Raw genomic sequence first — 22987 nt, forward strand, 5'->3', positions numbered from 1 at the left:
ATTCACAAAAAACAGAAATAAAGATTAAATGAATCACTAACCTTGAATTATCTTCAACAGATGACACTCATAGGACTTCATGTTGCATAATACATGCATATTTTGTTTGATAAAGTTCATATTTATATAAACAAATCTGAGTTTACATTGGTGCGTTAGATTCACTAGTTCCAAAAACATCAAGTGATTTTGCATAGCCACATCATTCCACAGAAATACTCGTCATAAATGTAGATGATAATACAAGTTATACACATGGAATTATAGATATACCTCTCCTTAATGCAACCGCTGTGTCAGATTTCAAAAAAACTTTACGGAAAAAGAGACGCATGCAATAATTTGAGACGTCGCTCAAAAGTAAAAACACCACAGCCGCAAACAGGGCATGAACATAAACAAGAAATTACATGATAAATATTCCCTTACCTTTGATGATCTACATCAGAAAGCACTCCAGGCATCCCAGGTCCACAATAAATGTTTGTTTTGTTCAAAAATGTCCGTTATTTATGTCCAAGTACCTTATTTTGTTAGCACGTTTGGTATACATATCCAAACTCTAATTATGGTCAGCGTTATATCGGACAAAAACTTCAAAAAGTGATATTACAGGTCGAAGAAACATTTCAAACTATGTACAGAATCAATCATTAGGATGTTTTTAACATATAGCTTTAATAAAGTTCCAACCGCAGTATTCCTTCTCGTCTTCGTGAGCAATGGAACGCAAGCGACTACCATGAGGAAAAAGCGCGATCACAAAATGTCTGCTTGATGGACATCTGATATATTCTGCTCTCATTCACTCCCACAACAACATAGAAACCTCATTATAATTTCTATTGATGGTTGATATCTAGTGGAACCCCTAGGCAGTGCAACATCATTCATATCTGAAGGGGATTTCATTGGAGACTATGGTTAAAACATACAAGCTCAGATTTCTGACTTCCTGTTATGATTTCAACTCAGGATTTTGCCTGCCAATATGAGTTCTGTTATACTCAGACATCATTCAAGCAGTTTTAGAAACGTCAGTGTTTTCTATCCAATACTACTAATAATATGTAAATATTAGCAACTATGACTGAGGAGCAGGCCGTTTGATATGGGCACCGTTCATCCAAGCTATTCAATACTGCCCCTACAGCCATAAAAAGTTAAACACTTAATTTCATAATTTTCATATTACATGCACAACCCATAGTATGGAAACTTCATCTATGTAGTGGGTATACTTTCCAAGTTACAGTATTTCCTTTATAACATTTTTAATGACATCACAAAACAAGTGTTCTATAGATTGCCTCTGACCATTCCCCACATTCTACATTATAGTGTTCCAGTATTCACTTTTGAACGTGTTAGAGTTCCAGTGGGAAAAAAGGTATTTTGAGACAAAGCACATTCCTTTGATGAATTTGGAGAGTAGAGGACTGTTCCAAGAGAGTGCAAAGCTGTCCTCAAGGCAAAGGGTGACTATTTTGAAGAATCTAAAACCTAAAATATATTTATTTGTTTAAACACTTTTTTGGTTACTACATGATGCCATGTGTTATTTCATAGTTTTGATGTCTTCACTATTACTATACAATGTAGAAAATGGTTTAAAAAATATATATAATAACTTGAATGAGTAGATACTGTAGGTATACACACACACAGCATTCGAAAAGTTTAGACCCCTTGACTTTTTCACATTTTGTTACGTTACAGCCTTATACTAAAATTGACTAAATAAAAAAATGTCTATCAATTTACAAACAATATTATGACAAAGTGAACAGGTTTTTAGAAATGTATATATATAAAAAACAGAAATACGTTATTTACATATGTATTCAGACCCTTTGCAATGAGATTCGAAATTGAGCACAGGAACATCCTGTTTCCATTGATCATCCTTGATATGTTTCTACAACTTGGAGTTCACCTGTGGTAAATTCAATTGATTAGACAGGGTATGGAAAGGCAACACCTGTCTATATAAAGTCCCAACGTGCACGTCAGAGCAAAAACCAAGCCATGAGGTCGAAAGAATTGTCTGGAGAGCTCCGAGACAGGATTGTGTCAAGGCACAGATCTGGAGAATGGTACCAAAACATTTCTGCAGCATTGAAGGTCCCCAAGAACACAGTGGCCTCCATCATTCTTAAATGGACGAAGTTTGGAACCTACCAAGACATCTTCCTAGAGCTGTTGTCCTAAACTTAACATTCAGGGGAGATGGGTCAGGGAGGTGACCACAAATTAGAGCTTCAGAGTCCCTCTGTGGAGATGGAAGAACCTTCCAGAAGGACAACTAAATCAGGCATTTATGGTAGAGTGGCCAGACGGAAGCCACTCCTCAGTAAAAGGACTCTCAGACTATGAGAAACAAGATTCCCTGGTCTGATGAAAAATACAGTGCCTTGCGAAAGTATTCGGCCCCCTTGAACTTTGCGACCTTTTGCCACATTTCAGGCTTCCAACATAAAGATATAAAACTGTATTTTTTTGTGAAGAATCAACAACAAGTGGGACACAATCATGAAGTGGAACGACATTTATTATACGCCCAATTTTTCAGTTTTTGATTTGTTAAAAAAGTTTTAAATATCCAATAAATGTCGTTCCACTTCATGATTCTGTCCAACTTGTTGTTGATTCTTCACAAAAAAATACAGTTTTATATCTTTATGTTTGAAGCCTGAAATGTGGCAAAAGGTCGCAAAGTTCAAGGGGGCCGAATACTTTCGCAAGGCACTGTAGATTAAACTCTTTGGCCTGAATGGCAAGTATCACGTCTGGAGGAAACCTGGTACCATCCCTATGGTGAAGCATGGTGGTGGCAGCATCATGCTGTGGGGATGTTTTTCAGTGGCAGGGATTGGGAGACTAGTCAGGATTGAGGGAAAGATGAACAGAGCAAAGTAAAGAGAGATCCTTGTGCACCAGAGCACTCAGGGCCTCAGATTGGGGCGAAGGTTCACCTTCCAACAGAACAACGACCACAAGCACACGCCAAGACAATGCAGGAGTGGCTTAGGGACAATCTCTGAACATCCTTGAGTGGCCCAGCCAGAGCCCGGACTTCAACCCGATCGAATATCTCTGGAGACCTGAAAATAGCTGTGCAGCGACACTCCCCATCCAACCTGACAGAGCTTGAGAGGATCTGCAGAGAATGGAAGGAACTCACCAAATACAGGTGTGCCAAGCTTGTAGCATCATACACAAGAAGACAACAGGCTGTAATCCTTGCCAAAACGTGCTTCAACATAGGGGTCTGAATACTTATACATTTTCACAAATGTCTAAAAACCTGTTTTTGCTTTGTCATTATGGTGTATTGCGCGTAGATTGAGGGAAAAATGTAATTAATTTTAGAATAAGGCAATAAAGGTAATAAAATGTGGAAAAAGTCAAGGGGTCTGAATACTTTCCGAAGGCCTATCACTGTCGCAAGGCATATGAACTAACAGGTTATAAAGCAAACAACGCAATTATTTGTAATGTGGCTTTTTTTTGGCTTCCCCTGTGATTTTACCCCCGCATCGTTACGTAATGGGGATAGGGAATTCTAAATGAAAACATTTGAATCAAAAGCATATTGTAGTTAAAAATCTTTAATATTTATACATATATTTATATATGTACACATTGACTTACATATTCCTGTAATGGCAAGTAACGATTAAATTCATTAAAAGTGATTGGGTGCCACAAGTAACCATCTCTCCAAATAAAAACAAACTTCTCAGGTGTTTTATACACACATGCGTGTCAGGTTACATGGCGAGGGCTCGCTGAGAGCACAAGAACCTTTCCTCTCTATTTCCTCCTCTCCTTCCCTCTCTTTTTGTGCTGCAGTAGACACCTGCCTGTCGTCAAAACGGCTAGTGCTGGAGTCTGGGGTCTCATGTTTTTTTTTACCAGGCATTTGTTCCTTTCCAAACGGACTCAAAACTAGCTAACGTTAGTGTGTTTGGGCTGTTGTTACACTTGGACTTATCCTAGTAACAAATAAAAAAAAGAGTAAGGCTAAAAGACCTGGGTTGTATTCAAGGTTATTCAACGGTTTTGTAAACCGCTAGGCAAAATGCTGTTGCAACGCCTTGGGATAGCACTATGGTGTTTTGAGCCTAATAAGAACAGGGCCACGTGCAGTAATAGTGGTATTAATTATGGACCAAATAAAAGTCCCTTTCCCGGATGCCATACCTACAGGCAGAGGCGTCATGCCCATTCAAACCGTTACACATTACATAGTTTATTTTACACGGAATTAAATTATACTGAATTTGACCATCAGTAGCCCCTCAAATAGAATTAGGTGCATATCTCCTCTGCCAGCCTGATAATTCACATCATTCGAGGCAAAAACTCTTCACGTCACCTCAGTTCTCTCTTAGACTTGTATACAACCCTGATTGTTATCCTATAAACACACGGGTAAAAACATAGTGGCACATCCATAATGTTGCCCAACCATGTCAAGTCCTTATTATACCTTGTATTTTAATGTGATTACAAATGCCGATATGCACAATAAAGAGCTGTCAAATGAACAAAAAAAATAAATGTATAGAGAATGTATTTAGTCCAAGGGCATCATTCCATGGCAGTCCCAAATCCCATAGTCCTTTATAGTGTCATAAACTAAGCTTTTAATAAAAACTTGAATTCAGAGTTTCAGAACTGTACGTTCACATCACAGGGTGTGACGGAGCCGGTGCATTGAATAGGTGCTACATGCTGCCCTCTGGTGGTGTTGACGAGGAGATAGGCGCGCTACAGGAAGGGGTTGGTGGAAGAGCCTCCAGCGGGGTAGGATCCAGCCGGGGCTCCCGCCTGGTTCAAAACAAATGGTTCATCAATATCGTAAAATAACATCACTATCAGCATGACTTCCAAACTCATCAATGAAGTTAGCAGAGAGAGCGCAGCTGCATGGGTGACCGCCCACATAGGTGTTTTTACATTGGACCCATGCAGAAGTTGCATGTGCATGTAAATTGTATGTGTTCAGACCTGTATGTGTTATGTCACAAAGTGTTTCACACTGGTATTACAAGTATTACTATTAAAGACCACAATGCATCCTTCGGTCCCACAACATGATCTGGAAACGCACACACAAGCTACAAACTGCTCACCATGAATGGGTTATTGGTCATCCCCGGCCCAGCCATGGGCTGCCCAAAGGGGGTCATGGAGGGCTTGGTCTGCCCGTAGACTGGGTATCCAACAGGGCCTGTCCATGCAGAGAAAAAAATCTGGCTGAAATAAACCTGGTAAATGTAACAACTTGCTGGTAAACGCAATAAAATGTTGAACGGTAAAGTTGACCTTTTCTGCTAAATTGGAAAGTTTTTTACATTAACCGGTGAGTAACAACTTCATGAATAATGTAATAACTTCAACCAAACATGTAATAACATACCAAAAATCAATGTTTTGTACTACTAGCCTCAATTTAATGCACATACCACCACATACCTAGTGCCAATCACAACACAAACAACTCATACAGGAATACATAGACACTCACAAGCACACATTGAGATGTACACACATGCATAGTCTCACTCACTCACACACCACTTGATTTTATCCTTATTAAATCAAGCTTATTATGTTATCCGGTGGTTATTATGTCAGGTCATCAGTTCAGTAGCAACTTTATTTCATGAACCACAACTTCAACTGATCATGTAATAATAATGTCTGTGTTATTTCCCTTGTTTTTATGGACATGGACTAGTGCTAAAACCATTAATCCGGCACTCTGGGAAAGCTCAAGCAAACACCCAAAGTATTCAAACGATTTCAAAATCGGTTTGGCCGATCAGGATGGCACCAGGGCAATTGGTGTCAAATGAACGTGTTGTGTAACCTTGCATGAAACCTGAAGACTGCCATTACAAGGTAACACAAGCTAACAACCTTGGCTTCAGTTCAGTAGAGGCTATCAAAGTCATGTGCTGCACAGAACTAACACAGTCAGAGACACCAGCAACCATCCAGCTCAATACAAACTATACTGAACAAAATATAATATACGTTTATTTGAGAATCAGGTGACGTTCCCCGGACAAACCAGGAACTAGACAAAAAAAAAACTCCAGGGACTATGACATAAAGAACATCCTAAACAATATCCCCAGTGTCGTCCCCGGGACCAACCGGGAACTAGACAAGACCGCCAGGGGACTATGACAACGTCCTGGCGACCATTTTGTGACGTCCTGGGGACTTCTTTAGCGACTAATTATTAGCAGGGAACTATTGTAGATGACATGTTTAGATTTAGCAGCTAAAGTTCTCTTTATCATTCCACAATTTATTACGATTACCAGCAAGCTTTAACATTTACTGGTTTTATTACATAAGAAAAAAATCTACAAGTTATTTCAAACAGAAAAGTTATTACATTTACCGTTGTTACAGGGATACATGCCAGAAAAACAACCTTTGTTTATAGTGGAGGGCCACAAGAAAATTTGAAACATTTGGTGAGTCAAAGCACAATATTTGGTGGGGGGGGAATCACAGCTTTGAAGTAAAGTCCAAACTATATTGTGGTATGGGTGAGACTACTAAGGAGAAGAGGGCACACAACTTACCATTGGGTTGCTGGGGGTGGTAGGCCCCCGGCTGGGTGTAAGGGCAAGGGGCCTGGCCAGGGAAGGGCTGCTGGAATGTCCCACTGAAACTGGTCGGGAGGCAGTAAGAGGAGGGGTTCCCAAAGCCAGCAGGCATACTCATAGAGCCTGTGCCAAACGAGGCTACGAAACACAGAGAGGGGAGAGCGGAGCGGAGTGAGTACCACAAACACAACCGTACCTTTCAATGTACAGTATCTACTGATATCAAACAATGCTATTTCAGACAAATTGACACGCATTCACTGGCAGAGGCCCAAACATGTCCTTGTGTTCATACTTCTGACTTCAAACCCACACACACACGTTATGCATGTATTTATGTACTTTCACGTGCTCTCTCACACACACACACACACACACACACACACACACACACACACACACACACACACACACCTGCGGCCGGTGCTATACCATTAGTCTGGAAGGGGTTGGTGGCCATATCCGGGGCGGCGGCAACAAATGGATTATTGGACGGGATGGCTGAAACAGGACATTACATCATGTTTTCATTACATTTGAGGGTCACCCATTTCAGAACTCAATGTTCAGGAATATGTAACACAATCCACTCACCTCCAAAGCCTTGCTGCACATGCATGCTGGGTAATACTGACTGAGTCTGGGCAGGCGAGGTTCCCAACACAGCTCCAAACATATTCCTAGATTCACATAAATACATAACATGAATCAATTTGTTATCCAGAGGCAGTGTTAGTTTGTGCATATCTAAAACCTATTTTTAGTGCCAAGTTTTGAAGTGGCGTCTGTCTCTCACCCCTGGACACTGCTCCCTGTGGGGGCCGAAGAGCTCAGCTCGTTGTCCAGCTCAGCAAGAGCAGCGTAGCGGTCCTCTGCTGAAGTGCCCAGCTGGGACGGAGCCGGAACAGCACCGGCCACCGACGGCACTGGGACACCTCGCCCTACAGAGAGCGAGAGAGACATACACAGGGGTCAATATACACACATGGCAATGGACATGGACACTAACACACAAAAATAAGATAACATACTGTGCCCCTGTTGGGCTTGGAACAGATATAATGTAAATAAGAGGGAATGTATGAGAATGGGACCCAGGGGTACCTGATGCAAAGGACTGTGAGGGGGGTGAGGTGCTGAAATGTGAAGGTACTCCAGAGTTGCCAAACGCCTCAAAGTTGGCAAAGTCAGCGTTTGAGCTAACCTGAGTCGCTGCAAACCACAGAGGAGGAAACAAAACACTGACAACGTGAGGAATGAGGAAATCATAATGGCATTATGGTACATGGGAGGAGGGGCAGATGACAATGATTTAACACAAACACATTATCATAACGTGTTAAGTCTTCTTACACTACTCTTTATAACTGATCATTTCCAAGCCCTCAAGATATGATGTCGTCTCATTGAAGACAAACATTTCGAATCAACTCAATACTGGGAAACTCCTGAACTGCCATTTGAGTCAAATTTTCATTTAGTCACCCATTGACATTATTGCACGACTAAGTGGAAATTTGGCTGAAACTCAAGTTAGTTCGAGTGAAGGCCATTCCCACTCATTACCTGACTGGCTCGGGAAATGTGCAAAGTTGGCAAAGTTGGAGTTGCTGGCAGCCTGAGAGGGCGGAGTGGCAAAGATGTCTCCACCCAGGTCAGATAGGAGGTCAAACTTCTTCTCCTGAACTATAGGATAGGCCTGGGAGCGAACCACCACCGGCGACTGGCAGAGGGAGGGAGAGAGAGATGGAAGGGCATTAAAGCATGACAGCATGCTTTAAAGAAAAATAACTGGGGACATGGGGTTGCACCCATTGACTTTTAAACTCAGCAAAAAAACGTCCTCACTGTCAACTGCATTTATTTTCAGCAAACGTAACATGTGTAAATATTTGGATGAACATAACAAGATTCAACAACTGAGACATAAACTGAACAAGTTCCACAGACATGTGACTAACAGAAATTGAATAGTGTGTCCCTGAACAAAGGGGGGGGGGGGTCAAAATCAAAAGTAACAGTCAGTATCTGGTGTGGCCACCAGCTGCATTAAGTACTGCAGTGCATCTCCACCTCATGGACTTCACCAGGTTTGCCAGTTCTTGCTGTGAGATGTTACCCCACTCTTCCACCAAGGCACCTGCAAGTTCCTGGACATTTCTGGGGGGAATGGCCCTAGCCCTCAGCCTCCGATCCAACAGGTCCCAGACGTGCTCAATGGGATTAAGACCATGATGGACCTTCCACCTCCAAATCAATCCCGCTCCAGAGTACAGGCCTCAGTGTAAGGCTCATTCCTTAAATGATAAACGCAAATCTGACCATCACCCACGGTGAGACAAAACCATGACTCGTCAGTGGCAAGTCCTGTCTGGTCCAGAGACTGTGGGTTTGTGCCCATATGCAACGTTGTTGCTGGTGATGTCTGGTGAGGACTTGCCTTACAATAGGCCTACAAGCCCATCAGTCCAGCCTCTCTCAGCCTATTGCGGACAGTGTGAGCACTGATGGAGGGATTGTGCGTTCCCGGTGTAACTCGGGCAGTTGTTGTTGCTATCCTGTCCCTTACCCACTGGTGTGATGTTTGGATGTACCGATCCTGTGCAGGTGTTGTTACACGTGGTCTGCCACTGCGAGGACGATCAGATGTCCGTTCTGTCTCCCTGAAGCTCTGTCTTAGACGTCTCACAGTACGGACATTGAAATGTATTGCCCTGGCCACATCTGCACTCCTCATGCCTCCTTGCAGCATGCGTAAGGCACGTTCACGCAGATGAGCAGGGACCGTGGGCATCTTTCTTTGTGTTTTTCAGACTCAGTAGAAAGGCCTCTTTATAGTGTCCTAAGTTTTCATAACTGTGACATTAATTGCCTACCGTCTGTGAACTGTTAGTGTCTTAACGACCGTTCCACAGGTGCATGTTCATTAATTGTTTATGGTTCATTGAACAAGCATGGGAAACAGTATGTAAACCCTTTACAATGAAGATCTGGGAAGTTATTTGGATTTTTACGAATGATCTTTGAAAGACAGGGCCCTGAAAAAGTGACGTTTCTATTTTTTTTTATTTTATAATGACCAGAGGGTTTGTAAATAAACAACATTTTAGACCTTTAATAAAGTATCTAAAATTGCTAATGTTGTACTGTAGCTTAGACCCTATTTCACATCATCTGACTTTGTGTTGTACCCACCATCAGTTGAAACATGCTCTTAAAAACAGGGTGGGTTTCATTTCAATCACAGAAATAATAGAATGGACCCATCCCTTCAGACCACTGCAAATTAGCTGGTACAAGTATAATTTGAATCACTAGAACAAAAGATGACCACCGGTCCGACCACTGTCGAATGTCAACACTAGAACCGTTAATGCCAACGGCCACAGATGATTGATTTTGTAAATAAATAAAACAAATTGGGGTAGAAAAAAGCAACGTACTGCTCCTTCCCTGACTTTTCCTAAATGTCTGTATTTTACATTGCTCAGTTGTCAGAATGTGATTAAAACAAACAGAAGAACCAGTTGTTTTCTCTCCTCACCTATTCCAAGGTAAATGCGCTGTAGGACGTTGGTACCTAGCCAGGCACTAATGTGTCTCTCTCTCTCCCTCTCTCTCTCTCTCTCTCTCTCTCCTCACCGAATGAATGACGTAGGTTAAATGGATGCGTGGATGACAGAAACTGATAATTGTGCACATTACTTCAACTGAATTCAAATTAGGCCTAACTGAATGATAAGGAGGGTGAAGACAAGAGGTTGAATTCATTTAGAATAGTGTAAAATTGGGAGCATAGATATGAGAAGACGAGATTGATTCACGCGTAAAGGCACGGTTAAGGGCCCCCAATACAGGGTCCGATACAATCAATAAATGCCTCCTTTTTTTTCATATCTGGTCATGAATATATATTTGTCAAGGTACATATACATTTGTCTTATGTCTATTTATCAGCATTAGCACTTATGTTTATACTAAATAATTTGACCGCGGCACCCTGAGGGTTCCTTATCCTTCTTTTACATTATACGTTCTAAAGATGAGCTGTTACTGGACTGTATCATTTACTAGGCCCGGCGATTCTAGCGTTAAATTGTCAGGTCTATTCTATTATCTATATTTCTATGATTTCAATAGTTTTCCTATGAAGTATTGACAGTATAATTTAAAACAGATATTCCCATTCAAGTCAACATTCTCTGATGTGTGGACCTCCAACCATCTTTGTGGTACTATTTGAAAGTTGACATTTCCAAATGATTTCTATTTTTGTACATTTATCAGCCAAAACATGAAATCCACCCTGTATTCAAGAGCATGTTGTATCTCAACCGATGGCGGCACAAAACAAAACCTAGATGATGTAAAATAGAGTCTAAGCTACAACATATGTGAAACCAATTTATCATGTTGAAAATTTGACGTAAAAAAAAACAGAACATTTTCATTTTTTTGGAAGACAACAAAATAGTTTGACAACGGTGTTTGTAAACTCTTAAATATGATCAATCTCAACCATATATATTTTCCAGTGATGAGGACATGGATGTATGGTGGAGTATACAAAATGGGTCAGCTTTGAGCACCATTATCTCTTGAATGTTTTGGCATTCAGGTCTAAACAGCCACTTTCTGTGCACTTCTACAAATACCTATGGAATTAAAAAAGGGATTTTGCATCAGCCTAAAATGGATTTCCCCATATGTTAGGAAATGACTCAAAAACACATTAGCCTGAAATGTATTACGTCATATGTTAGGAAAGAAGATGGGGAAATACCTGACGCGTTGGGGGGGTCTTGTTAAGCTGCAGGGTTCTCAGGGGCTGGACCTCCGGGGTGCTGCCTGTGCTGCTGGCTGAGGTGCCCGACTTGGAAGCCTGGGCTGTGGCTACCGTTCTAGCCTGGTCTGGAGAGACGTACCTGTGTGCACACAACCATGAATAAAAATAGAATCGATGGGGAGTTCCCAAGGTGAAATCATTTTCACATGTAAAAATGGGTTGTTAGTCGGATCTGCAAATCAAATTATTCTGCTTTTGAAGATGTTCAGTTCACACAACACAATAGAAAGCAAGTGAGTGAAGTTCAGTGAACAGATGAATGAACCAAAAAGAAGCATCTCACCATCTTTTTTTCTCGTACTTTTCCTGGAGGAATTCTTTTACTTTCTGTGGTTCGTGGAAGTCTGGAACAACCAATGTCCGGTCATTGTACAGCCCCAACCAGATGTGTTTACAAACCTAGAGTAGAGAAAATGTTTGGGGAGAGGGTGTGGCGAGAGAGCGCGAGAGAGAAAAAGGAATGCCAATAAACTCCCTAGAGAGAAACAAAAAAACCTCAAATAAAGAAAGCAGACATGAGGAGACAGACATGCATACACTAAATCCAGTGTTTTTCCAATGCTGGTCCTAGGGACCCACAGGGTAAGCCGGATTTTGTTCTAGCCCAATACAAACACATCTGACTCAACTAATCATCAATACCTTTGAATGAATTGGATTTGTTAGTGCTAAACTGGAATAAAAACCTGCACTCCCTGCAGATCACTAGGGTTGAAGTGCACATTTCTTAGTACATTACTTGACCTCATGTCATTACCTCGTTGGTGTGTTTCTGTAGGAATTCGATTTCCTGTTGCGTGAAGGTGGTCATAGAGATGGACTTCACTCTGTGGGGGGGATTCAGCCCTCGTCTAGTTGGGAGTGGAGGGGTATGTATTCGGTGTCATTCAGTTTACAAAGACCAGGCACAACATGACTGCACACTCACAGCTAAACTGTGCATTTACTGACATTCACTGTCAAAAGGGTTATTCCATTTGATTTCAATCACTTTTTGACCGCACCCCTTTATATTTGAACAAAACTTGTCATATACATTTGCCCATGGTAGAAGTGGCCAGAGAGTGACTTTTTGAACCTGAATGCCAAAACATTTAGGAGATAGAGGTGCTCAAAGTTGCCCCATTTTGCATCAATGTCTTTAACACTGGAAAATATAAACAGGGATGTCAAACTATTTATCCTTTAGCAGCAATTATCAAAAACAACTAATTTTTGCACATGCTTTAACCATATTTTACATAAGCTGAGGTGTTTGTATTGTGCCCGCTATCTGTTGAGACACAGCATACTGTTGAATACAGGGCGGGTGTAATTTCAATCATAGACATTCATAGAATGGATTTCTCTCTTCAGACCACTGCAAATTAGCTGGTACATAATTGAAATTCTAATGTTTACTTCCAATTACTACCACAAAGATGGCCACCAGTCCCCCCAGCGTAGAATGTCAACTTAAATTGGAATGTCTATTCTTTTATCTACATTTCTATGATTTCAATAGGTTTCCTATGGAAGATTGACAGTATAATTTAAAACTGATATTCTCATTCAAGTCAACATTCTCTGAGGTGTGGACCTCCAAACCATCTTTGTGCTACCATTTCAAAGATGACATTTTTTATTCACATTTTAGTACATTTATCTGGCAAACCAAGACACCCAATAGCATGCTGTTTCAACCTTTAGCAGTCCTAACAAACACATCAGATGATGTCAAATAAGGTCTAAGCTACATGTGGGGAAAAAATGAGTTTATGCATTTAGATAATTTATGTTAAAAATTAAAAAATATATATATACAAGTTTGACAACCCTGTTTGTGAGCTTTTGAATTATATCAAACTCAAACATGTATATTGTCCAGTGATGAAGACATGGATATTTCATGGAAGGGTGGGGTATGCAAAAAGGGTTCACTTTGGGAAACTCCATCTCCTATATGTTTTGGCATTCATGTCCAAAAGAGGTCAAAAAGTGATTGAAATCAGATGGCACATCCCAAAAGTGAAAACCACCAGTGAAAGTCATTATATGACTCATAAGGCTATGCATTCATGTGCCTAGCCTTCACATATGACGTGAGATTATCACTTGTGGCATCAGTTGTGGTCTTGTTAGAAGTCCTTTCCTATTGTGGTCTCTGAACCATATCATTTGCATTACTTGACCTACTGTCCCATTTCATGTATTCTACAAGACAGTGTCTGTCTGGCACTTATACACTTCCTCTATCTCAGGGATGGAAAACTCCAATCCCTGGGGGCCTGTCACTTTCCCCCCAGCCCTATAACTAACACACCTGATTAAACGGAATTGCATTCTAAACTGAATACCTTGATTAGTTGATTATTGGAGTAAGGTGTTTTAGCAGGAGCTGGAGCAAAAAGTGTGTCAACAATCAGGCCCCCAGAAGACCCATCCCTGCTCGATCTATACACATATAGGCGTGAGCAACGGATGTCCCAAACTACGCCTACGGTATAGACGAGATGATTGGGAAATAGGTTCGCCGGCGCGGTGACGTGCCGTTTTGACACACTGGTCAAATATTTGCCTTTTATCAGACAAGTACTTTCGGCACAAACAATCCTTTAGTTAGTTGCCAAGCTAGGTATGGAACTGAATATTGACCTTCTAAAGATTGGGAATTGAGACGCCTCCTTACAACAAAGCATGGGGCTTGCGACCCAGCCCAACCAATGGCCTCGAGCTAACGTCGGATAGCATTACCTGCTGTGTTGGGGAGCTTGCCAACGTTAGGCTAAACCACCAAAACACGTAATAAAGAGCGTCCTTTTGCTTTAAAAACAAGCCCACATAAAAACACAATCATAGAATCAACACAGTACTTACAAGATGCCAGAACAGGTGGTACAGACGAAGGAACCCACTGTCATGTTGGCATAAGTCGGGCCGCGCTGGTCGCAATCAAAGCACTTCCTATTCGGGGGTTGGCTAGTCATTTCCCGAAGCATCTTGAGATGCGTCTCCTCTTGCTTTCGCTTCGCACTCGTCGCCATGGTTGAGCAATGGGGCTACTAACGGTGGGAGAAGTTTATCGAGGCCTAGGGAGAGGATGTATTCGGGGAGGCTTGCCTCGACAGCGGTGGTGGTTCAGACACCTTGCTGAGAGGTCTAGTGGGACGGACACGTTCCTTCTTCGTTGGCATACAGGAGGTGTACCAGACAACTAACCGGAAAGTGACTGACACCTACCGGTGGGAAGATCTGGTGGGCAGCAATGACCATTCGACAACAAATTACATTGATGAATAAAAGTTTAATAGTAAATACCATCATACTGACATCTTGTGTAAAAACACAGATACAAGATATTATCATATTTTGGTCTCTACTTTGACATGATCATGTTTATCAAGATAAGAAAGTCCTTTGCCTCAAATTTGGCACTGTTGAGGGTAGCAGGTGTCCACCAAATAAGCCATGAGCCCATCTGACCTTCCTCCATAGAAATCAATTGGCTCCTGTTTTGGATGAGGGAACAAGCAAGCCATGGCCCCACAGACAGTGGTTGCACTGTTCTCGCCAATGAGTCTCCGCCTCTGCTCATCCTGTTTACTTGCTCCCTAGGAGTTGCCCTGGTCATGTTCATTAGGGCACGTTTTTAAAACGGAAATCGAATATGAGCATTACTTATTGGATATGCCCAGGTAGTCTGCCCCCTGTTTCAAGGCGGTGCCTAATGAACACGACCCCGAGGTACTCGCTGTCACAAATCTTTACATAATAAGAATTGGTTTATGCTCAATCGTTAGGAAGTTAATGAAATGTATAGATCAGTTGATCTGCACAGCTCCTTTCTCAGGTAGACCCTCATGAACAAGCACATCCTTTTAACTGTCAGACAGTTGGTTGGTAAGGATGCATTTGCAGTACCACCAGACTCCATCAGAGGGCACTGTCACTTTGGCCTCGCTCTCTTTTCTTTGGTGCCAATGGAATCCCCAGTTTCAGACGGCTACAAGTGGAGATAAGGCTGGTATTTCAGACACAACACAATAACTGAATACATACCAGAAATACACAGGCTAATTTAGGTGTCACATCCCTTTAGTCTAGATTCCAGTCTGTTTCTGCTTTAGCCAACCTGTAATCATGAAATATTATATTGCCAAACAAGGCAAGGCAACAATGTGACATTGTTACAACAATGTGACAAGTTAACCGTAGCTGTATTGGATATAGTGGACCAATGTAAAGGGTTGATACAGTATGGGGATCTCCAAAGCCATAAATACCGTAGATATGAAACATTTGGCATCAATGAACAGGCTAATAAAGTCTGATATATAGCCATCTCTATACCAGGCTCTGGGCCTTGAGATATAGAGTTTAGCAGGTACTCCCACCATAAAATGGTGAGGTGTCATAAAAGTGTCATAGTGGGGTTATATTACCTGTTGCCTTTTCCGTGTAACACGGAAGAAGTCCTCCATGCGAGTTTGTCGGCTCGGTCCTGCTGCCTTGTCCTCCTCCCTCTCCTTCCTCAGGCGTTCACGCTTCTCACTGAACTTCTGCATTCGACCTCGTACTCTTTGCTCCCTACATAACACACACACACATATATGGAATAATTCCGTTTTAGATTACTGGGCAAGGACATAAAACAACCATGCACTGCAGATATAGAGGACTCGATTTGTGCACACCAGGGGTCGCATATATCGAGCGCCTCAGTTTGACTTTTTCGAACACAATTAATAAGATTACATGGTCAAGGGGAATCTGATCCTACTCTGAGATGCTTGATACATATGGCCCCTGGTCTAATTCCAAAGGTGGTCGGTCATACAGGACCAGAACAGTACTTGACGTGTTTCTCGTGGCACAGAAAGTGGACCAGGGCCTCCTCATCTGGCTCAGTCCAGACCAGGTTCGGGAGCTCGGTCAGGGGGGCATCCAAAAACAGCTTGCGGGCATCCTGATACTGCCAGAACAGTGGGACAGGGTGGGTCTGAAGGAGGAGGGAGAAAAGGGGTTGGGTGTTAGTCTAATTACATGGACAGGAACATAGCATAGATGGTGAGGTCTGAGATGAAAAATGAAATAATCATTATATTATCATATATTGGAGTGGTAACAAATGACATAGATCATTTAATATTTTCTTGGTTTACTAGTATATTTGATCCAGACTTAAAGATAAGACTTCAGCAAACACATTGGCACCAACATCTCCAAGACAATTGCATTGCAGTAATATGAACAGTTGTCAGGGAGGGAATATGTACCTTTCTGTTGATGTTCAGCACCACGTTCTCTATGTTCCGGTGCTGCTGGATCAGAGTCAGAGCTCTCTTAGGTCCAAGGCCTGTGATTTTGTCACAGTAGTCACAGCCCAACAAGATACACAGGTCCACAAACTGACATACATTAGGAGGAAAGACAAGGGGTGTTAGCCTAAGAGATTAAATATCACTGAATAGATAGTATGGGAGCATTTTGAGGGTTGAGAGACAGTTGAGAGATTACACTTGAGAGAAAGGTACATGATGTTTATGCCTTACAATAATGTAGTATGCTTGTACACATGGTGCCTATGAACATGTAATGAAGGCCTTTGCCTCATTCAATACAAATGCTTTGGGTGGAGGAGGTATCTTACCTCTTCATGTGTTATCTTCAAAATGTCCAGCATCTTGGGCAGAGAGTACTCAATGACTTCGCTGCGAGGAGAAGAAGAATTTGATTTAGAGACCCAGAGAACTGGCCATCAGTCATTACAGTTACAACATCAGTCATCATGTTTTTAAAAAAAACAATTTTTACTAATACTTTGCCACAAAGTGCTTAAAAGTAACCATGGCCATATGATATGATATACCATATGATATGTTATGAATTGCAATTTGTACAATATGTTGTGAAACACAATTATTACATCATGCTACGAATTTTCAAAAATGTATGATATATGTTACGTATTCCAATTTATTGTGGCTAACACTAGCTAGGTGGCTAACGTTAGCTAACCTAGGTGTTAGGGGTTACAGTTAGGGTCAGTGTTATGCATGAAACACACCAACAATCTCTGTGCCGATAGTCTGCCAATAGGTATTTATCACAGTGGGAGTGTTCCTTCTCTTGCTAGAACAAAAGCAGTACCTGCTGCTTGCAGACCCGGTAGCGCCAAACCTACCAATTCTACTTGTAGAATCGCAATGCTCGTGTCAGTGGCCAACTACTTCACTTTGAGCCAATCAGAGAGCACAAACCCCCACGTGGGGGAGCCAACACTTCATATGCAATGTTGGCTATTGAATAGTAGCTAGCTAAGTGCACAGATGCAATACACACAACACTAAACACTTCCTCCAAACTATCTAACCACTGTAGCTAGTATTGGCATTATAATTAAATCACAATGGATTTGCTAGTTTCCATTAAACAGCTGCCTGTGTTAGCTGCTGAGTTAGTGCAGTGTCCTTAGCTGGCTATGTTGCTCTAGCTAGCAAATATGCTAACTTTAGCTAGCTAGCTAAACATTTGGCTATGGGCTGGCAATGACAGTATGGGATTATGGAGAGTGAATTAAATGATTTCTTCGTCATCTTGCTAGGTAGTTATCTAGCTGTGGTCATCTGGTTAATATCAACAAGGGCTTTCTATAAAATAGCAACATTAGTGCAACATTTGCCAGAGTGTCCATGTCACCATCCTATTCGCAACACCCGTATAACAACTTCTAAATATGTGTATGCGACCAATTCGATTTGATAGCTTGGAATGTAGACCATAAGTAATACGCACAGATATGCAAAGCCAAACAACGCAACTGCCACATTCTGGTTTGGAGTATTTTAACAAGGCTTTTGTGCCTGACGACTTCCAAGGTCTTTGCTGTGTGAATAAAAAAGACATTGACTGCAGACCCCCTGTTCAGAGGTGCTAAGTACTGTCGGCAGGCAAACGTTTCACTATGTCTTGAGCTTTTATGGTTAAGCTTAGGGTTAAGGTTATGAGTGATTTTAAAGGGTTAAAGTTAGGTTTAGGGGAATTGTTAGCTAGCATGCTAAGTAGTTGCAAAGTAGCTAAAAAGTAGTAAGTAGTTACAATGTTGATAATTAGCTAAAATGTGATGAGATTCGAACATGCAACCTTGTAGTTTCTTGACATTCGCGTTATTTGGGTTGCTAGACATTCATCTTATACACTCACCCATACCAAATCATTGTCTTAACCATTGGGGCGGCAGGTAGCTTAGTGGTTAGAGTGTTTGACTAGTAACAGAAAGACCATCATTGAAAATAATAATTTGTTATTAACTTACTTGCTTAGTTAAAAAAAGGTCAAATAAATACGAAACATATCATACTAATTTGAGTGTCCCTGAAGTACATTTACTATATTACGTCTAGTCTATGAGACCAGGCTGTATAGACATGGTTATGGACTCAAAGGTGCACTCTCACCTGTTTTTCTTGGCATTGAGCTGGCGGATCAGGATGTTTCCACCAAAGGGCAAAGTGTCCATGTCTTCTGATGCTACCGCGTCTACGGTGCCCTGTTTCACCAGGTGGGCACATAGTGCCTCGCCATCTCCTGGAGCCTGGAGAGAGCGAGAGAGTGGAAGGAGAGGGTTCATATGTTATGGTGGTTGGTTTTTGTTCAAGACAACTTGGTATAATTAGGGTATGTGTTCAGGGTTAGCATGCTACATAGAGCACTCACACACTGACCTGGATGATGGGCACACCCATAAGCTTCAGAAGGTGGAGACAGTCCTGTGTCTGAGGGGACACTACAGGTGCCCACAGAGAGGTCAAAAGTAAAATACAGGAAGATGGAAAACTAGTATGCGCTGTGATTGAATTCCAATGTTTCTCTTACCTGCTCCTGAATGACTGGGGGAGCTCCAGCCTGCAGCCTGTGCCCTCTTCTCCAACTGAAAGAAAACAGAGAATACAATTCAATTAAATCGTATTGACATGGACTGTAGCAAATTGTACCCTATTCCCTATTTAGTGTAGTGCACTACCTGTGAGGGTATCATTTTGTGAGGTACAGTGCATTCAGAAAGTATTCATAGCCCTTGACTTATTCCACATTTTGTTGTCACGGACTGAAATTGATTAAATAGATTTTTTTGCTCACCCATCTAGACACAATACTCTATACTCTGTAGAAGCACCTTTACCAGTGATTACAACTGTGAGTTTTTCTGGGTAAGTCTCAGAACTTTCCAAACCTGAATTGTACAACATTTGCTATTATTATTTTCAAAATTCTTCAAGCTCTATCAAATGGGTTATTAATTATTGCTAGACAACCATTTTCAGGTCATGCCATAGATTTAAGTCAAAACTGTAACTCAGTCACTCAGTAACATTAACTGTCTTCTTGGTAAGCAGTTCCAGTGTAGATTTGGCCTGGTGTTGTAGGTTATTTTCCTGCTGAAAGGTGAATTCATCTCCTAGTGTCTGGTGGAAAGCAGACTGAACCAGGTTTTCCTCTAGGATGTTGCCTGTGCTTAGCTCCATTCTGTTTGTTTTTTATCCTGAAAAACTCCCCAGTCCTTAATGATTACAAGCATACCCATAACATGATGCAGCCACCATTATGCTTGAAAATTTGGAGAGTGGTACTCAGTAATGTGCTGTATTGGATTTGCCCCAAACACAACACTTCGTATTCAGGACAAAAAGTGAATTGCTTTCACTAAGTTTTTTGCAGCATTAATTTAGTGCCTTGTAGGATGCATATTTTGGAATATTTTTATTCCGAGCTTCCCACTCGGACAATTATGCTAGTATTTTAGAGTAACTACAATGTTGTTGATCCATCCTAAGTTTTCTTCTAACACAGCCATTAAACTCTGTAACTGTTTAAAAGTCACCATTGATCTCATTGTTTCTGGCAACTGAGCTAGGAAGGATGCCTGTATCTTTGCAATGACTGGGTGTATTAATACACCATCCAGTGTAATTATTAACTTCGCCATGCTGTAATTGATATCCAATGTCTTCCCCTCTACCAATAGCTGCCCTTCTTTGCCAGGCATTGGAAAACCTCCCTGGTCTTTGTGGTCGAATCTGTGTTTTAAATTCACTGCTCGACTGAGGGACCTTACAGATAATTGTACGTGTGGGGTACAGAGATGAGATAGTGTTTAACCAGATTGTTTAATGACTATTATTGTACACAGTGAGTCCATGTAACTTATTATGTGACTTGTAAAACACATTTTTACTCCTGAACTTATTTAGGCTTGTCATAACAAGGGGGTTTAATACTTGACTCAAGACATTTCAGCTTTCATTTTTTATTAATTTGGAAAAAATGTTTAAAAGAAAAATCATAATTCCACCTTGATATTATGGGGTATTGTGTGTAGGTCAGTGACAAACAACTCTCAATTTAATCCATTTTGAATTCAGGCTCTAATAACAAAATGGGGAAAAAGTCAAGGGGTGTGAATACTTTCTGAAGGCACCGTAGGTAGCTATGGTCTCAGCTGTAATTCTAAGAGCACCACTAACCACAGCCCTTTTCTCTCCAGGAGGCTTCCCATCGAACACAAACAATGGTTTGATGTCATGCTCCAGGAAGGTTAGCGTTCGAAAGAACAAACCTGTCAAGGGACTAGAGTGAAAGGATGGGAACATGGGTTAGAAACAGAAACATGGCCCAGAATTCAGTTAGTTTACACAGGTCTACACATCCCAATAGTCTAAAGTGACTCCCTCTCTTCCTCTAGCTACTTACTTCATCTGCACGAGCTGGAAATAATTGGACAGATGACAGTAAATAACTGGTAGATATTCGCCATATGCTCTCCCCTATCCTGTGATGTTAGATCAGTGCCGATGAAGGAGGAAGAAGCCACATTTGAGGTGCTGTCAACAAAGCCAACGTTTGGGTAAGCGTCTCAATTTAGAAGTCAGAAATGACAGCTCACCCCAGTAACCGAAGATTTGGTACTGCAGTGCGGAACTGGTTCAGAACAATGGAGGTGTCCAACGCAATGACCTTTCCTAAAATTGAGACAAAACAAATGACTGCATTTGTAAAATCTTTGAGTGAACTCAATGAGTAGGAAACATCCAAATGTGCCCATATCTAGTACTGGATTAAACTTGACCAAGCTAGTTTGATAACGTGAATAATGCCTGCCCTGTCTGGTAGAGTCAATGTTGGGGAGACGTCATGTCAATTATTGGGTGGGGCACACTGATGCTCCATAACATTATACATACTAGGATGAGATAAAGAGCATATGAAGGAGGTCAATGTTGATACTAGTAGCAAACTGCATGCTAGCTAGCTAACGTTAGCCTTAAGTAGCTAAGCATGCAAACTTACCTGTGTAGTCGCAGATCTCTTTGTAAGAAATGGCACCAGGTGCATCGCTACGAATCAAATCTGCCAGTTTTGTAATACCCATTGTGCTTGTCTGACAGTTAGTTATAAAGCCAACAAATTAGATACACAGTTTTGGTGATGCTGTGCACCCGGAAACCTGTTTTGTTGTTGCTACACGAATCTACCAATAGGGGCAGGAGGGATCAAACAAATGGAGAGAGCACAGTAAGAGACAGTAAGCCACCCATAATTTCTTACAGTAAACAATTTACAAACAATCCATTGATATACAGTGAACAAAAATATAAACGTAACATGTAAAGTATGGTCCCATCTTTTCCTGATATGAAATATACGATCCCAGAAATGTTCCATATGCACAAAAAGCTTATTTCTCTCAAATGTTGTGCCCAAATATGTTTACATCCCTGCCACACGAATCCATCCACCTGACAGTTCTGGCATATTAAGAAGCTGATTAAACAGCATGATCTTACGCAGGTGCACCTTGTCCTGGGGACAACAAAAGGCCACTCTAAAATGTGCTGTTTTGTCACACATCACAATGCCACAAATGTCTCAAGTTTTGAGGGAGCATGCAATTGGCATGCTGACTGCATACATGTCCACCAGACACAAGCCACCCCCAATGTGGAGAATTTGGCAGTACGTCCAACCGGCCTCACAACCGCAGACCACGTGTATGGTGTCGTGTGGGTGAGCGGTTTGCTGATGTCAATGTCGTTAACAAAGTGCCCTATGGTGGCAGTCGGGACAACGAACACAATTGCATTTTATCGATGGCAATTTGAATGGACAGAAATAATGTGACGAGATCCTGAGGCCCATTATGAGACTCATTTTTTTTTTAAGGAATCTGTGACCAAGGATGCTTATCTGTGTTCCCAGTCATGTGAAATTCATAGAGTAGGGCCTAATAAATGTATTTCAATTTCCTGATTTCCTCATGAACTTGAAAAGTTTAGGGTCACTTAGAAATGTCATTTTTGAAATTAAAATGTCCAATTAAAATAACATCAAATTGATCAGAAATACAGTGTAGACATTGTTAATGTTGTAAATTACTATTGTAAAAACGGCAGATTTTTTAATGGAATATCTACATAGGCGTACAGAGACTCATTATCAGCAACCATCACTCCTGTGTTCCAATGTCACA

The 22987-nt window shown here is 41.3% G+C and overlaps 3 protein-coding genes across 8 annotated transcripts in view; 1 reads left to right on the forward strand and 2 right to left on the reverse strand.

The window, feature by feature from the left end:
- Positions 1-3595: 3595 nt before the first annotated feature.
- Positions 3596-14641, reverse strand: LOC118402306 (arf-GAP domain and FG repeat-containing protein 1-like). 3 transcript variants are annotated; one of them, XM_035800403.2, is made up of 12 exons: positions 14338-14641; positions 12239-12332; positions 11765-11880; positions 11419-11560; positions 8202-8358; positions 7740-7847; positions 7432-7576; positions 7230-7315; positions 7068-7136; positions 6612-6773; positions 5142-5239; positions 3596-4836 (listed from the first exon to the last, which is right to left on the reverse strand). In XM_035800403.2, exons 1-12 carry the CDS (start codon positions 14502-14504, stop codon positions 4777-4779), a joined length of 1404 nt encoding a protein of 467 aa, XP_035656296.1. In that variant the 5' UTR covers positions 14505-14641; the 3' UTR covers positions 3596-4776. The 3 variants fall into 3 exon arrangements, with proteins under 3 accessions (XP_035656296.1, XP_035656295.1, XP_052333167.1); XM_035800402.2 differs by having other exon boundaries at positions 7050-7136; XM_052477207.1 differs by lacking the exon at positions 7740-7847 and having other exon boundaries at positions 7050-7136.
- A 103-nt stretch (positions 14642-14744) lies between these two features.
- zgc:110269 (probable flap endonuclease 1 homolog) lies at positions 14745-22003 on the reverse strand. Of its 3 annotated transcripts, none has more exons than XM_035800404.2 (11): positions 21808-22003; positions 21404-21479; positions 20985-21087; positions 19336-19390; positions 19185-19246; positions 18918-19054; positions 17111-17171; positions 16737-16868; positions 16314-16459; positions 15903-16047; positions 14745-15463 (listed from the first exon to the last, which is right to left on the reverse strand). In XM_035800404.2, exons 1-11 carry the CDS (start codon positions 21887-21889, stop codon positions 15407-15409), a joined length of 1056 nt encoding a protein of 351 aa, XP_035656297.1. In that variant the 5' UTR covers positions 21890-22003; the 3' UTR covers positions 14745-15406. The 3 variants fall into 3 exon arrangements, with proteins under 3 accessions (XP_035656297.1, XP_035656300.1, XP_035656299.1); XM_035800407.2 differs by lacking the exon at positions 21808-22003 and adding an exon at positions 21211-21289 and having other exon boundaries at positions 21404-21471; XM_035800406.2 differs by lacking the exons at positions 21404-21479; positions 21808-22003 and adding an exon at positions 21211-21358.
- nyap2b (neuronal tyrosine-phosphorylated phosphoinositide-3-kinase adaptor 2b) overlaps positions 21227-22987 on the forward strand; it is a 59857-nt gene continuing 58096 nt past the window's right edge. The window contains exon 1 of one of the 2 annotated variants that reach the window (XM_035800401.2): positions 21227-21364. In XM_035800401.2, coding sequence (XP_035656294.1) covers positions 21312-21364 — 53 coding nt within the window. In that variant the 5' untranslated portion in view covers positions 21227-21311. The remainder of the gene's footprint in view (positions 21365-22987) is intronic. The other variant, XM_052477205.1, reaches the window with a different exon arrangement.

Source organism: Oncorhynchus keta, chromosome 23, assembly GCF_023373465.1.
Source record: "Oncorhynchus keta strain PuntledgeMale-10-30-2019 chromosome 23, Oket_V2, whole genome shotgun sequence".
In the NCBI taxonomy this organism is placed as follows: domain Eukaryota; kingdom Metazoa; phylum Chordata; class Actinopteri; order Salmoniformes; family Salmonidae; genus Oncorhynchus; species Oncorhynchus keta.

Bases quoted from the DNA above. Each gene is read 5' to 3' on its own strand.
- LOC118402306 (XM_035800402.2), bottom strand. From the start codon at position 14,504: ATGGCGACGAGTGCGAAGCGAAAGCAAGAGGAGACGCATCTCAAGATG. The intron at 8,359-11,418 runs GTATTTCCCCAT...TCCCTCTGCCAG, and splicing joins AGACCCCCCCAACGCGTCAG to TCGCCGGTGGTGGTTCGCTC. The intron at 7,848-8,201 runs GTAATGAGTGGG...TGTGGTTTGCAG, and splicing joins ACATTTCCCGAGCCAGTCAG to CGACTCAGGTTAGCTCAAAC.
- zgc:110269 (XM_035800404.2), bottom strand. From the start codon at position 21,889: ATGGGTATTACAAAACTGGCAGATTTGATTCGTAGCGATGCACCTGGT. The intron at 16,869-17,110 runs GTAAGATACCTC...AATGTATGTCAG, and splicing joins TGAAGATAACACATGAAGAG to TTTGTGGACCTGTGTATCTT. The intron at 15,464-15,902 runs GTAATATAACCC...CTCCACTTGTAG, and splicing joins TTACACGGAAAAGGCAACAG to CCGTCTGAAACTGGGGATTC.